The 13,980-nt window shown below is 38.4% G+C and overlaps 1 protein-coding gene across 1 annotated transcript in view; it reads right to left on the minus strand.

Moving 5' to 3' along the window:
• The window catches only part of cadm1a (cell adhesion molecule 1a), a 399,976-nt gene that overhangs the window by 123,665 nt on the left and 262,331 nt on the right, over positions 1-13,980 (minus strand). The window contains exon 2 of the mRNA XM_073480005.1: positions 8,578-8,595. Coding sequence (XP_073336106.1) covers positions 8,578-8,595 — 18 coding nt within the window. The remainder of the gene's footprint in view (positions 1-8,577; positions 8,596-13,980) is intronic.

The following is a 13,980-nucleotide window of genomic DNA, read 5'->3' on the forward strand; positions in this document are numbered from 1 at the left end:
GCTTTTGTGTATATGTATAAAAAGGGAAACAATGTAAAGAAGAGAAATAGAAGTCTACCAGACACTGACAGTGCCACTGCTGAGCAGTTGTTAGACATACTTCAGGACAGATTGGGACAAAAATGAACAATGAAAAGTGACATTTGGCAAGCTCAGGAGACCATGTTAATGATGGAAGGAAAAATGTCAGTGGGCGTGCTGCTGGTCTGTAAACACGCATTCTTGAAAACATTTATTTAGACTCTGTTATGCCTGTTCACTGAGCTGGGTAGTGGTTTGCACTGACAGCTGCAACAGAGGCTTTAAACTTCCACCATGGCAACAGCAACACTTTGTATATGCGAATAAAGAGAGCTGTTGTGTTCGGTAAATGACAAGTGGATAAACACTGACTGACAGAAGAGGCTATAGGTCAGGGTTGTTTTTTTTATTATAAATGATCCACTAAGGAACTTACAGTAAGGCCAAAAGATCAGGGACAGGGACAGGGACATCAAAACCTACCAGTGAGGTCGATCAGAACATTAAGTCTGAATTCATGACTCTGGGATGACACTGAAACAAAACGAGCAAAAGGAGGCTAAAAAACCCTGTAGAGTTAAACACAAACAAACAATAAAACAAAATCAGTGATGATTATTTGTGGGGCCGGACTGAGGGACATCTCACAGGTGCACTGTAAAAAAATAATCTTATGGAATTATTTATTTCCATAATTTATTTATTTTACTGTTTAATAAAAATTGACTATCCAATGTAAAATAACATGAAGGATCTTTAACTGTGAATAAACATAAAAATATATTTTATTTTTATGGAAAATCGATCAAAAAACACAAGTCGCAAAAAATGTTTTATTGAACATGTTCACTATTACTTGCTACTTATGTGCTAGTGTGCTCTGCTGAATAATACAGCTGACTGTGAGGACAGCCAAGCACTAAAGCAATGGTGTACTTACACCAAATCTACAGATAGGTAATGTTATTACATTTTATATTGATTAAATTAAATGGTTGTTGTTCTTGTTATATATATATATATATATATATGTATATATATATATATACATATATATATATATATATATTCAAACCCAGTTAAAAACAGCACTTTAGAGCAATTTTAGGCCTCGTTGTTTGCATTATAACAGTGTTTGACTATATTCAAAGGTAATTTCATTGTTTTATATACGTGCAAATATCATTATAAAAACACTGACACATTAAAAAGTCAAAACATAAACAATATCTTGCAAAATTAGAGCTAAAAACTGTATTTTCTATTATGCACCAGTGCTCTTTGCTGCCCCCTGCTGCCACAGTATCACTGTTTTTTTAGGATTATTGTTTTTACAGTTTATTTTCCTCAATGTTTTTTCTAAGCAATATTGATTCAGAAGCTCTAAGAAGGTAGAGTTTAGTCCAGGCTAAGTGTAATTGCTGGTGTAGTACTGTAACATGCAGCAGAGAGCAGACACATTGTGATGAGGTCCGTTGGGTTTTCTGATTTGTTCCCTCGTTCCTGGCAGGCAGTTGTGAGAAACAGTCGATACTCCATCACTACAAGTTCTGTTTGCCACTCTTGTCTATGTACAGTACATTTACTTAAACTTTTTGCTTCTCTTGAGGGTTTGTTTGCTCCACTTTCACTTCTTCTTCTGTTATCAAACACTTTGTTAAGAAGCAACAGTGGCCACGATGCTGCACTCACAACTTCTTTCTTGATTTGCATCATGCTTCCTCACAGAAGTCAACATAATGACCAGTGTGTGAAATAAGAATCCACCTTTTTTTGAATCATTTAAATTAGGTACTATGTGGAGTAATTTTGTGAATTTACTGACATCAGTTGGGTGCAGAATAAGACCCATGTTAGTCAATATAATATAAAGGACGCACTCCAAAGGTTATCCTCTCTGCAAGTCAACTTTAAGCATTTTCTGAAACCAAGGTCTTCCTTCTCTTGATTCACAAAGTTGACTTCTTTCAGAAATAAATAAGAAAATAAAATAAGAAACTTCTCAGGAGTCGCTTACAGACGGATGACTTTATGAGATGTACCCGCTGCACTGTAATTGTCTGGTGTGTTATGCCTGACACCTACACAGACTTGACTAAACTGTCAAGCGAGCGCTGCACACACTCATTTATTACTTTATGATGATTTAATTAAGACAAATGATTTAATCATCATAAAACGACCCTCCGTTGAGAAATTATATATTATTACTTTTGCTAATCAAAGAATGAATATTTAATACCACCCCATACTGTAAATAGCAGGCTGAAGTAGAATTATCACAAACTATGATGATATGCCCCTATAACCTGATTTAATTTAAGCATAATTTATCGTCTTCTTCTTTTATTTGACACAAGCGCAGCCTGAGATGGCCTCCAGGAAAAATCTCTACACTTTCTCTTGTTTACTTCTTCTTGTTAGAGCATCTCACTCTCAATTTAGAAAGCAACCACTGCTACTGTTTAGTTACCACGGCCATATACTTCATATAAATACTGAATTTTACATTTCTAAACTGTTTACAGCAGCTTGTGTCCACAACTTATCTATTATCAGTGACAAGGTCACGGTCGTCAATTTACACTTCACTTCCTACATATGGCTAAATATAAGTTAAATCACTAGTTTGTTTCATGAGGTGGTGAAAGCGCAGCAAAAGTTGATTAAATCTTGTAATGTCGAAGAAAATTACTTTAAACAGGCACTCTTGTCACATCTTGTCTGCATTATGGCATATTAATTAGAAAAGAATATGACTGAAACAGCGGTGCTATTCTTCTTCATGATTAAGACGTGTCTTTGGTCAAAGTTCAATCATTAAGATTCTATTATACTCTCAGCAAATCAAATCACAAACAAGCCCTGAATGTGACCAAGCTCCCTGTAGAGCAGGAGACGTAAAACACTGGAGGTCATGCAGTTACAACGTGTTGGTCTATTGTCATGAAGTGAAAGTTATATGAATTCAAATGCATGGGGATTATTCATCAGTAGCTACTTGTTTTGACAGATACTCTGTAGGTTTGAGTCTCGTAACCTGGAGCAATCCGGTGATTGGTAATTAAGAAAGTCATCTGTGATTGTTGTCCTGTTGAGTAAAACATGTCCAACACAGCACTGGAACAAAAGGTCATTCAGTAATACTCTTGTGCCACAAATTAAAATTTTATATTTTAAATTGAGTTTTATTTAAAGAAGAACTTTCATTTGTTTTTGACTCTGGCGGCCCTCTGTGGATGAAAGTATTACGAGCATCATATCTTGGCGAGAGGGCTGCCAAGTCAGTGACCGCAGTTTGCGACTGCTTTTCAACATTTCTAAATGTGACACCGCTGGATATTTTTTACGTCAGGATATTCTCCAGTCATGTTTGTGGCGACCAAAGCCAAAACACAAACTTTTCCAAGCACAGCGGACCTACATTGCATTGCATCATTTTTTCTGCTGACTGGGTTGTACCACCAGATCACAGAGCAGCATCTTTCCCCAGACTCTGCGACTCCTCAATTCATCCTCTGCACTCCGCCATAAAAAATAGTTTTAATTCTATAACTTATTGAACCCGAAAAAGTCTGAATCGGACCTGGTGACAAGCACTAGTAATAACTATAATACCAAGGCTATAAACAGTCAGTCTTCTCACTGATATTCTCCTTTGCTTATGTAGGTCATATAGGTTATAAGCTGATCCAACGAGTGTTGTTTATGATATTTCTTATTCTGCCATTCTATCAACCTCCATTGTCCGCAAAAAAAAAAATATCTAAGCACATCATGAGTCATGTTCCTTCATTACCATGAACACACCCACTGTAGTTTATTTTTAGTCAAGCCTACATACACTATCCAATATAAGTAAATACTTACTAGACCATGAAATGTGGTTTAATCTGGTGCAGGAAATAGTCCCCAACGAATACATACGACTAACTCCTGTTTTAGGAATATTGTACTTAAAACTTACTGTAGGTGCTAAACTGTTTTAGGAAATTACATATCCTTTATTTATTTATTTATTTTTTGAAGATTTACCAAAAAAGTACCCCCAAAAACATAGACAGGATCAGGAGGATGGAAATTATTTGGAAACAGCCTAACACATTATTGGTTTTGGTCTTCATCATGGGATTTGATGACAGTGAAAACATTTCTACATTTTTAATCTTTATCAACAAATAAATAGAAATACTCACTAAAATCATTGCACTTGCACTACCCAAACTCTACTCTACTACCCTACTCTTCTTTTTTTGTCTTTGTTCGAGTAGACTGAGCTGCCCACATGAAAGCTCTTTATATAAGTGAGCTCTTTGCATCTCCTCATTTCAGACAAGAGCAGGGTGTCCGACCTCTCTGCTCCCTGTAAAGTGTCATTTCAATCATAATTTTTTTTTTATAGCATGCCATTTCCCGATCTTCTAGATTTTATTAATCGCCTTTACTCTAAAGCTCTAGTCATAATAAAGAAAGCTGTGGTGGAATCTTGAGTTGTACGTTTTTGAATGATTTGGTTTGCTAAAGTAACTGGCAAGCTGTAAAGTTTTGACCTTGACCAGATTTATCTGTAGTAAATATTATTTTTAAAATATTTTTCACTACTTGAAAGAGCTGGAATAAGATTCAAAATGTATCCAGTTATTGCTTGAATAAATCTGTGAGTCAACAGGAGTCAAAACAAGGTCTATTTAATGAACGAGCTGCATCCTCAGCTCACTGTGGAGCTCCGAGCAGCTCATGTATTGACAAATGTAGATTGCAATGCATTGGACTGGGGACTATTGACATTGCAATAGCAAAGACACATCCTGTGGTTGTGAAATTTCCTTGGTGCAGTGAGAGATGACCTTGCTGAATACATATTCTGAGGAAACGCTGATAGAGCTTCAGTAGCTTGGGAAATTGAACCTGTGTTATAAAAGAAAAGCACACAGGATGACAAGCAAACACTGTATGCGTGTGATTGATTTAGTCATTAATCTAAGTTGCACTGTGTGTGTGTGTGTGTGTGTGTGTGTGTGTGTGTGTGTGTGTGTGTGTTTGTGTGTGTGTGTGCACGCACAGAAATGCATGTGCTTGTGCGTGTTTAAAGAGCCTCTCTCTGTGCACATATGGATAACACGCCTTGTATTTAACTGCTGTGTCCCTCATCCCACCTCCGTCCTCTCAAGTCTTCCATTCTATTGATTGGCGTACAGAGCAAACACATGAGTCATCCTTGCAAGAGAAGAGATGTCTTGTCAGTCTTGGCAGGTCAACTATGGAAGCACTTAGACAACAAGAAATATTATGCTTTTTCTCAGCTCTATTCAAAAACGGTCCCGTTTTAGCACTGGTTTACTCCAGTGAAATACAGGAAATAACCTGCTGTACCAAAACTGTCATGCTCAGCCTAGTTTCTTCAATCTTTCTTTGATACTACTACTGCTGCTACTACTAATATGAATAAAAATAACAACCCAGTTGCCAGAATAAATGTTGGTATGTTCCTGCAAAGACAAGTAAAAACTTCTTTCTGTTGCAACTTGGCGTTAGTTGCAACAGAAGACAGCGGTTTTCTATTTCTCTCTTGTCACAACACTGTGCCAGTGCTCTGGAAAACATGATGGTTTGGCTGAAATAATACCTGTTCTGGTCACCACAAAACTATTTGAAGTCGGTCCCACTTCCCCTGAAAAAAAGACGGTTTTGGTTGCCACAAATACAGCTGGAGATGGACCGACTTCCCCACAGACTCGAACAGCAGTTACCTGTTTCGCAGCCATGTGGCTTTGAAAGTGAAAATTTGTGTCATTTGTTCGCCGACTGATGAGATTATTGGTTATAAAGTAAATGCAGACCATGAAAATATCCTTTTTTTGTTAGCTTTATTTTTAGCCTGTGATCTCTTTTTCGTTTTCAGTTTTTCAGTTTGATTTATTGTTCACTTAGAAAAGGCACTTCTTGGGTCGATGTACAAATATGCTTTCTGGAACTTGTATCAACTTCTTTAATTGCCTCATAATTAACTAAAGTTTAAGTGGCTTTACAGACTAACGGCGGTTATCATTCATGTCTGCGTGACTGGGCTAAAATGGGCATCTATTCAAAATTTAATTCTAAAAATGAATTTCAGACACATTGTATTTAAAACCTTTGAAGGCTTATGTTGCGACATGACTTTTTTCTAACCCTCTGAAGTATTGCAATCATTGGCAAACAGTTCAAAGGGTAAGAGATCCATATTTGGCAGCTTACACACTCATTTGGCACATCTGTTTTTTCAGCCCAACGCAATGGAGTGCAACAGAGTCAGAAATCTACAATGAACCCTGAACACTGAGAAAACAGCTTATTAGATTGTCTCGATTTGAGTCAAATATCTCTTTAGTCTTGATGGTTTTAGAAAAGATAACATTAAGGAGATGAAACAATATTTTCTGAGTATTTAACTGCTAAGGGGAAAAAAGTGTGCACAGATTTGGTTTTTCGCATTAAAGTCAGATGAGATGATGATTGCTATTGGCAGCGCATGCTAATGTCAGTTTGTGTTGCTGCTCTGCTGGCAATCAGCTGCAGGGACCACCACTGCTCGGTGGCAGCAGCAGAGGCTTGTGACCGAGAGCGGGCGGGTGAAGGACTGGGCTCCGTCCAATCAGCCCCAAGGGAGGATCTCTTACTGTTCAATTCTAATTCATGTACATATAAATAACTGTCACTGGCACTGCTAATTGGATTAAAAGGCTCGGTAGAGGAGAGACAAGGGAGAGGGGGAGTGAAGGCAGCGGCAGAGGCAGCAGGATTTATATTTTTCTTTCTTGTTAGGGGTATCTATGGATTCATTCTGACCAGGCAAATAATGTTTTTAAATTATATGTTTTTTTATTTGTATCATTCAAAATAATAATAATAAACTCAAAACGCAGCATGCATTTATTTGAAACAGGCTTGTATTAGACAGTTTTTTTTCCCAATATGTGTGTTATGCCCTGACCCTAACTCTGTTTCCTGAATCACTCCTTTTCATTTGTTGTTGATGCCATTTCCTGGTTGTACACATTTTTGTTTACCTGTTGCCTAATAATTTTAGCATAATGTACATCTCGTAGCACTGATCTGTCAGCACAGCAGAGTCGCTCTGAGCATCTCTTTTTTAACAGAAATTAGGGACATTTTCTCACTCTGTGGTTAATTTCAGTAGTAAACACTTCCTGGACATGTGTTTTCAACCTGGCAGGCTTTTGATTTGAAAAAAAATATGCAGGAAGTTTTGAATTGGACAGTCACATGACAGTGATTAGAACAGTCAAGTAGAAGCGACTGGAATTAATTAGTGAAAACAGCATTTCTGCTGATGAATCCTAAGTTTGCTGCTATATGTTTGTACAGGGCATGCAGCAGCTTGAACTGACAGCAGAGCTGAGAGAGATATATGGATGTGTTTTGGTTGCGAGGACTGTCATTGGCTACAAAACAAAGACAGGTCGAATATACTCTGAAACAACATTTCTTCAACATCTCTTCTCTCTCACTGCCTGGTGTTTTCACTGCTTTTTGACCCTTTTTAAGTTTGACACGAACAATGTCACATTTCTAAAGGTGCAATAGCACTGTGAGCAACACAGTGGACAAATTGCTGCAAGTCCAAACAGACAGCAGAATGTGAAGAGAAAACTTGGCTGTCATTGTTTGTCAAGAGCCAAATCTCTGCACTTCGCTTCCAACTGATAAATCTCACATAGATGTGATTTTGGTTTGTGCTGTTTAGAAATTTTTGGGTTGTCTTTATCCTTTTTGTTGCTTTGTATTTGTAATATTTTGTATTTTTTTCATTTGGTAAGTTAACTTAGTAAGTAAAATATTATATATAACAGTATGATACTATGTTCCAAATGGTATACAAACCCCAGACGCAGTTTCGTGAGTTGAAACGATGGTCCTGGAGCAACATTATTCTGATGTTCAACAACAATAACATAGGTCATAAAACTATGACATCAGAACAATGTGATTGCTCAGCTTTAATGATGGTCCTGGAACAGCGTCAATCATCAACACAGTGATATCAGATACACCAAATCAGTTTATGAAGTCTGGTTCAGTGTTGCAAAACACAGGAAAAAAACATGAAATCCATTATTATTACTTATAAAGACATTCATTGAAAATGTTCTAATTTGGAGAAAATGGTGTTTTATTTTGGAAAAGAACTCTCTAGCAGTTTGAGTTCAGTCTTAGTGCTATCTGGCTAAATTCAGTGTGCACTAGGATGCTACAGCTAGTGCCATTTAGGACACTGGTAGCTAACTGAAGATGTATGAGTTGGCAGTAATGACAGCAGCACGGAATTTGGAAGAAATGGACTGTGGAGACAGCAAGAGAGAGGCAGATAGAAATCTAAGCACGAGAGAGAATGAGAGAAACTGAAAAGAAAAACGATGGCGAATCGGTCGTGCTACATGAGCACCAGAGAAGGAGAGAAAGCATGTCTTGAAAAACACGAGACAGAAGCTGGAAAGCTGGAATGTGGTGAGAGGATGTGGTGAGGAGAAGGAAAGGAAACGTGGGAAGGCTTACCTGCATCCTGTGCAGCTCCTGTGTTGGAGAAGGAGGACAGGTGGGGAAAGGGAGGGGGAAAAAAACAGAAAGGGAGGTTAGCATTCAAAGCCCCATTTGAATTTGATTGCCCCCATTTGCCAGCAGAGGTGCATGCTTGTAAAGAACAGGAGAAGGCAGGTAAGGGTTCAAAGAAAAGTTTTTCATGCTTTTCTCCCCTTGTAAAAGAAAATCATTGAAAGACCACACATGATTCGGGAAACAGAAGCTTAAGAATAAGGTGTTCAACTCCAAAGGCAAATTTATTTGGCTACAAATAGACTTAGAGGTTAACATCAAAAGCAGTGAGAGAATGATAACTTGCGCTCATATCTTTCGGCTATATTTGGCTAGTTTCATGCCAAACGTTGATAGAATTACAAATAAAACAGCACTTTTAAACAAACAGAATTTGGACAATAATACACCAAAACCTTTGACTGATTGCCTTTTGTGCACAATTTGGCAAAATGAAACAGGAACAGAGTGAGCTCCGGGTGATAAATGTGCCTCCTGTATTAACTCAGAAATGACACCAAAGGCAACAGCATCACTGTGCCAAGCACATAACCCCCCATACAACAACTTGTCACTTTTATACCAATGACTTTTGCATGGATTGAACAAATTATATGTAATGTGTGTGAACTGAAGAGCTTCTAAGTGGATTTTTTTAACCTTTGGACAGAGCAAGGGTAACAGTTGCTTTCTGCTTCCAGTCTTTTATGTTAATACTGAAGTGGTTCATTTTCTTCCGTTAATTAACCTTCAATAACTTTTAATAAATAAACACTAACAGGCTTGCAGGCAACTTGTAGGAGCCAAACACTGAAAACAGAATAGTGGAACTCTGTCTATTCAAAACCTCTCATCTTACGATCTTCCACATGGACCTCTTGAGATATTTCTGAATGGTATTAATTAAATACATGATCATGTCATTGCACTTTTACCCATTTTAAAACACTATTAAACAAGGGAAATGTCTGCTGCAGAGTCACATAAAAACATTAAGAAAGAGAGACCGGAGAAACCCAACTTCACCGTTTCTTCCCTGCAATAAAATAATTCTTATCAACGAGCTTCCCGGCTATAGGCACAGCAAACTGACCTTGATTCCCGCCATGTTTCCGTTGCTTTCTCATCATAATAATCATGCATACATAATAATACAACAATGCTTTCTTAAAATTAATAATATGATTGCATCGAAACAAAGGAGAGAGGCACTGAGATGATGTATGAAGATGAATGAAGTCACATCCTTTGGACTGTTGCGGAAAATCTGACCTGTGTCCTTCACAAAGCAATTCACCGTCCAGCAGCATTAAACAGCTAAAACAAATCGTCCACAGGCTTGTACAGGCAACCAAGAGAGACGGGGAAGGTCTCATTTTTCACGCCACATTACAATATGTTCACATATGGCCAATAAAAAAATGATTAATACATGTAAATTTTAACAAATTGTTACATAGAGCCCCTTTAAGATCTTCATTCAATACCATTAGTTGACCATTTTCATGCCAGAGTTACCAAAATCATGTCCAGTGTTCCCTCTAGAATGTCAAGCCATGTGCATTATTATATACAACTGTTGCTGTGGACCATCATAAAAACTAGAAAAAATGACACAAAACAAACACTTTTAAAGGAATAGGTGAAAACCAGCGATAACGGGCTAACTGGGACATCAATACAAAATCCAGTATTGCAGGGAAAGAGCAGTATTGGCCCTAAGTATACAGTCTGGCATCCATTTAGACCCCCATCATTGAAGAACCCTTTTCAGCCAAGTAAGCATCAGGATTCCAGCTAGGAGGAAGCTTTTGATTAGAAAACCTATTTCCTCTTCAACTTTTGCCAAGTTTCAATCATGGTGATATTCTAATTACCATTATCCAGAGGAAAAAAAAGAGAGAGGCAGAGATTGAGTGGCTGTGCATCAGTGAGGGAGAAGAGGAGTGAGAGGGAGACGCTATTTGCAGGGGAAATCTGAGGAAAATGCAGCGTGGAGAGCGAGTGAAACAAAGAGCACAATTTCAGCTGTTTAACATCCAGTTACACAGCCCACATGTGGTAAAGTTGAGTCTTGTATTGTTCATTTGCTTTCCCTAAATCCCCAGACATGTATCTTTGCGAGCTTAAAGGCCTCAGTATAGATTGTACAATATGTCCTCTGACCATTCCAAAGTGGATCTTCAAACTATTTAGAGTTTAATGCGCATGATTTTCAGCAATATCTCAGGGTATCTGTGGCAGTCCCAATAAAACAAAGTTTTATGGGGTTCGACAGCCCTCAATCTCCCCTGAAAAACTTTTATCAAAGCTTTTAAACTGGAGTGCTCACCTAAAGAGCAAAGTGTTAAGTCATAAAGTCTCCCAGCATAGCATCAGTTATCCCCTGCTTGAGCATTCAGCCGTAGCACACAGGAATCAGGGTAACAGTGCTTCAGAGAGCCTCATAGTCAACCCAGACCACCCTCGAGTTCAGGTTCATGCAGTGTGGTGGGGTGGGGGGGGGTTCTGCTTTGGGGAGATTACACAGCAATAGGCGAGACATGGAGCAGCTCTCCCCATGTTAAGTAAATGGAGAGCGGCTGAAGAATAACTGCATGGTGGCTTACTTTGCCCCTTATGGGTCTTGTGGGAGCCTGAGCTATCCCACGCCGACCTACAACCTCCATAGGTGAGGTTAAATGACAGGGACTGCAGAGATGCATTAAACATGAGTCATTTGGGAAGAGAGCTAGACGTTGGACCACTCCAGAGATGATAGGGACATTAACCAGGGTTTCACCAGGGCCTGAGCTGCATTTAATGAAGGCCTCCACTACCTCCCAATGTCTCTCTCCACATTTGACTCACAGCCAGGGAGCTAAGTAGTTCAAGATAAACACAGCCACTGCTCTTTCTGGCTCCAGTTGTCCACATGTCTGCCTCTTCCTTTCTCTCTCTACTTACTCTCTAGCCTGACAACATGTTATAGTCTCTTAGTGGTCAAGAGCAACTTCTTGTCAGGCACAGAAATGTGAGTGATTTGAGTTAAAAAAAGTCATTTTCCAAAAATTCAAAGGAAAGATATAAGTTGTACAATGATAATGTAAATGCTATTTTAACACATCATGAGCTTAAATATAATTACATTTTACACTACAGGCAGATTAAGGGAAACATGAGGAATCAGATGTTGTATATGTCTAACGTTCAGGTTAGTTAGAGTATTTGTAGAAAAGGAAAAATTATGACCCAAACTGTCTTTCCCCACTGTTTACTGGCCAACTTACTGATATTAGTTGTGCATGTTTTTTACACAGTTTAGACTAAAACATGGATCTATTAAGGGAGGATCTGCATACAGAGTTGGAGGTGGAACCCCATTCATTCCCATGAAAGCTACTCAGAAGCACATGAAGCCAAAAAAAGTTGGTACTGCTAACAAATAACAGTAACAAATGGGGGTTTTAAAATGATTTAATTGTGTTTTTTATTTTAAAGTTTCCCAATGGATCAAATTATGACATCTAAACAAAATTCCAGGGGCCTTTGACTAAACTGTTGGCTTGTTTACGACCTCTCTGATGATTAAACTTGTCTTCTGTTAATGTATTTTTGAGATTTAATGAACCATTTCTAAGTCTTAGTTCTATAAACATGTCGATGTCTTGTAAGGTTAGATCGTGACATACACATTAACACACTGTTTCTAACTCTTACGTGAGACTCCCACTATTTTTATCATATAAAACATGATGACTCATCTTAATTATAAAGTGTTAGTCATCCTGACTTCATTAACTGGCTGAGGACCCAGTGATTCAAACTAATTTCAATCAGGTCCTTCACTTCTGAAACTAAATATACTCACTTAGGGCATTAAACCATTTCTTATATAAGAAACAAGAAAAAAAACCTGAAGCCCAAGTGCAGCTTTAGACAGAAATGTCCATTTGTCAAAAGGATGTTTTAAATGCAGGGCTAGACAAAGAATCGGGGATCACCAAAGTCATTAGGAATCATCCTGAGGAGGCTTTTAATATCCACAACAAATTACATGACAGTAGCTGTTATCATCATATCACCACTCCTATACACAACTAATGCAGCAGGAGATCTTTTGTTGCATACACATTACTAGTGCAACTGAAGAGTATATTGATATGCTGCCTTTAACACCTTTGAATTTCAAACAATGTGTGATTTGGTCCCACCACTCAAACACTGAGCATTGTAGAACGGTCTGCAGCGACCAAAAACACGTTTAAAAAAAACAAAAAACATTCAACCTCACAAAACTGAAAAGTCCCAGGTGCAGTGAGTGCGGTCCTCAAAAAACAGACATGACAGCACCGCTTTCATCTGTATTCATCAGGTGAGAGAGGCCTCGACTCTCTCCCCTTTGCTAGAAAACACAATAATAACAATGGCTTCCTTCGACACAGCACGACCGCATGCTTCCAAGCGCGTCATCTTCAAACGTAGCTCTTGGTTAATGGCCTGGAACACATATTCAATGTCTATCAAAGAAGGACGTTGCTGGGATGGATGCACATGCTGACAACCTCTCTCGCTCGCTCCTCGATCACACAAACACGCGCTAACACTGTGTCCCCTTCACACTCCTACACACACACACACAGATACAGAGCGAAGCCCTCCCTCCAGTCAGTTTAAGTATAGCAAGCAATAATGTGTTGATTAAATCTGTGATCAGCTGCCTAAGGGGCATGAAATTGGACATGATGAGTGTGGCACATTAAAAACTAATTATCAATAGCACCAATCCTATTGTCTTTCTTTTAAACCAGTCGCAGCAGTAAATCAAGTGTGGAGAATGGGACACTATGTGCTCTATCACACTGAGCTCTGGGGTTACAAACATACCTGGATCCTGGTGGCTTCAAAGCTTTTTGATAAAAAATATTAATCTATTATTTACTGCCGAAAGCACTTCCTTATTGTATTAAAAACTCATGAAGAGTTGACAAAATATATCTGCCAGCAGGGAATCAAGCGGCTGCGCCTGCAATGCTTCAATTTAAAAGGTAAGCTAGAAAAACTATTTCTTATGTCCTCCAAAACACTGTTGCAGGACTGCGGTAAAAAGTACCCCGTTTTGTTCATATGGGTCAACGGCTGTTTGATCTACACGTCTGGAAGTACAGTCGTAAAATTGGTCTATCAGATATACTTCCCTATCATTTGACCTTTGTCTGACATCAAAAACTTTAACTTAAAAAAAATATAAGCAAAGGACGAGGGCAGGCGATGTCTGAGTAGGAGTGGGCGATCTGGCCAAATTAAAATCACAGTCTATCTAATCACAATCATGATTCACAATCTAAATTGCAATCTTTTTCTCAATTTTGAAATGCCCTTCAGACT

Source organism: Pagrus major, chromosome 13, assembly GCF_040436345.1.
Source record: "Pagrus major chromosome 13, Pma_NU_1.0".
Taxonomy (NCBI): Eukaryota; Metazoa; Chordata; class Actinopteri; order Spariformes; family Sparidae; genus Pagrus; species Pagrus major.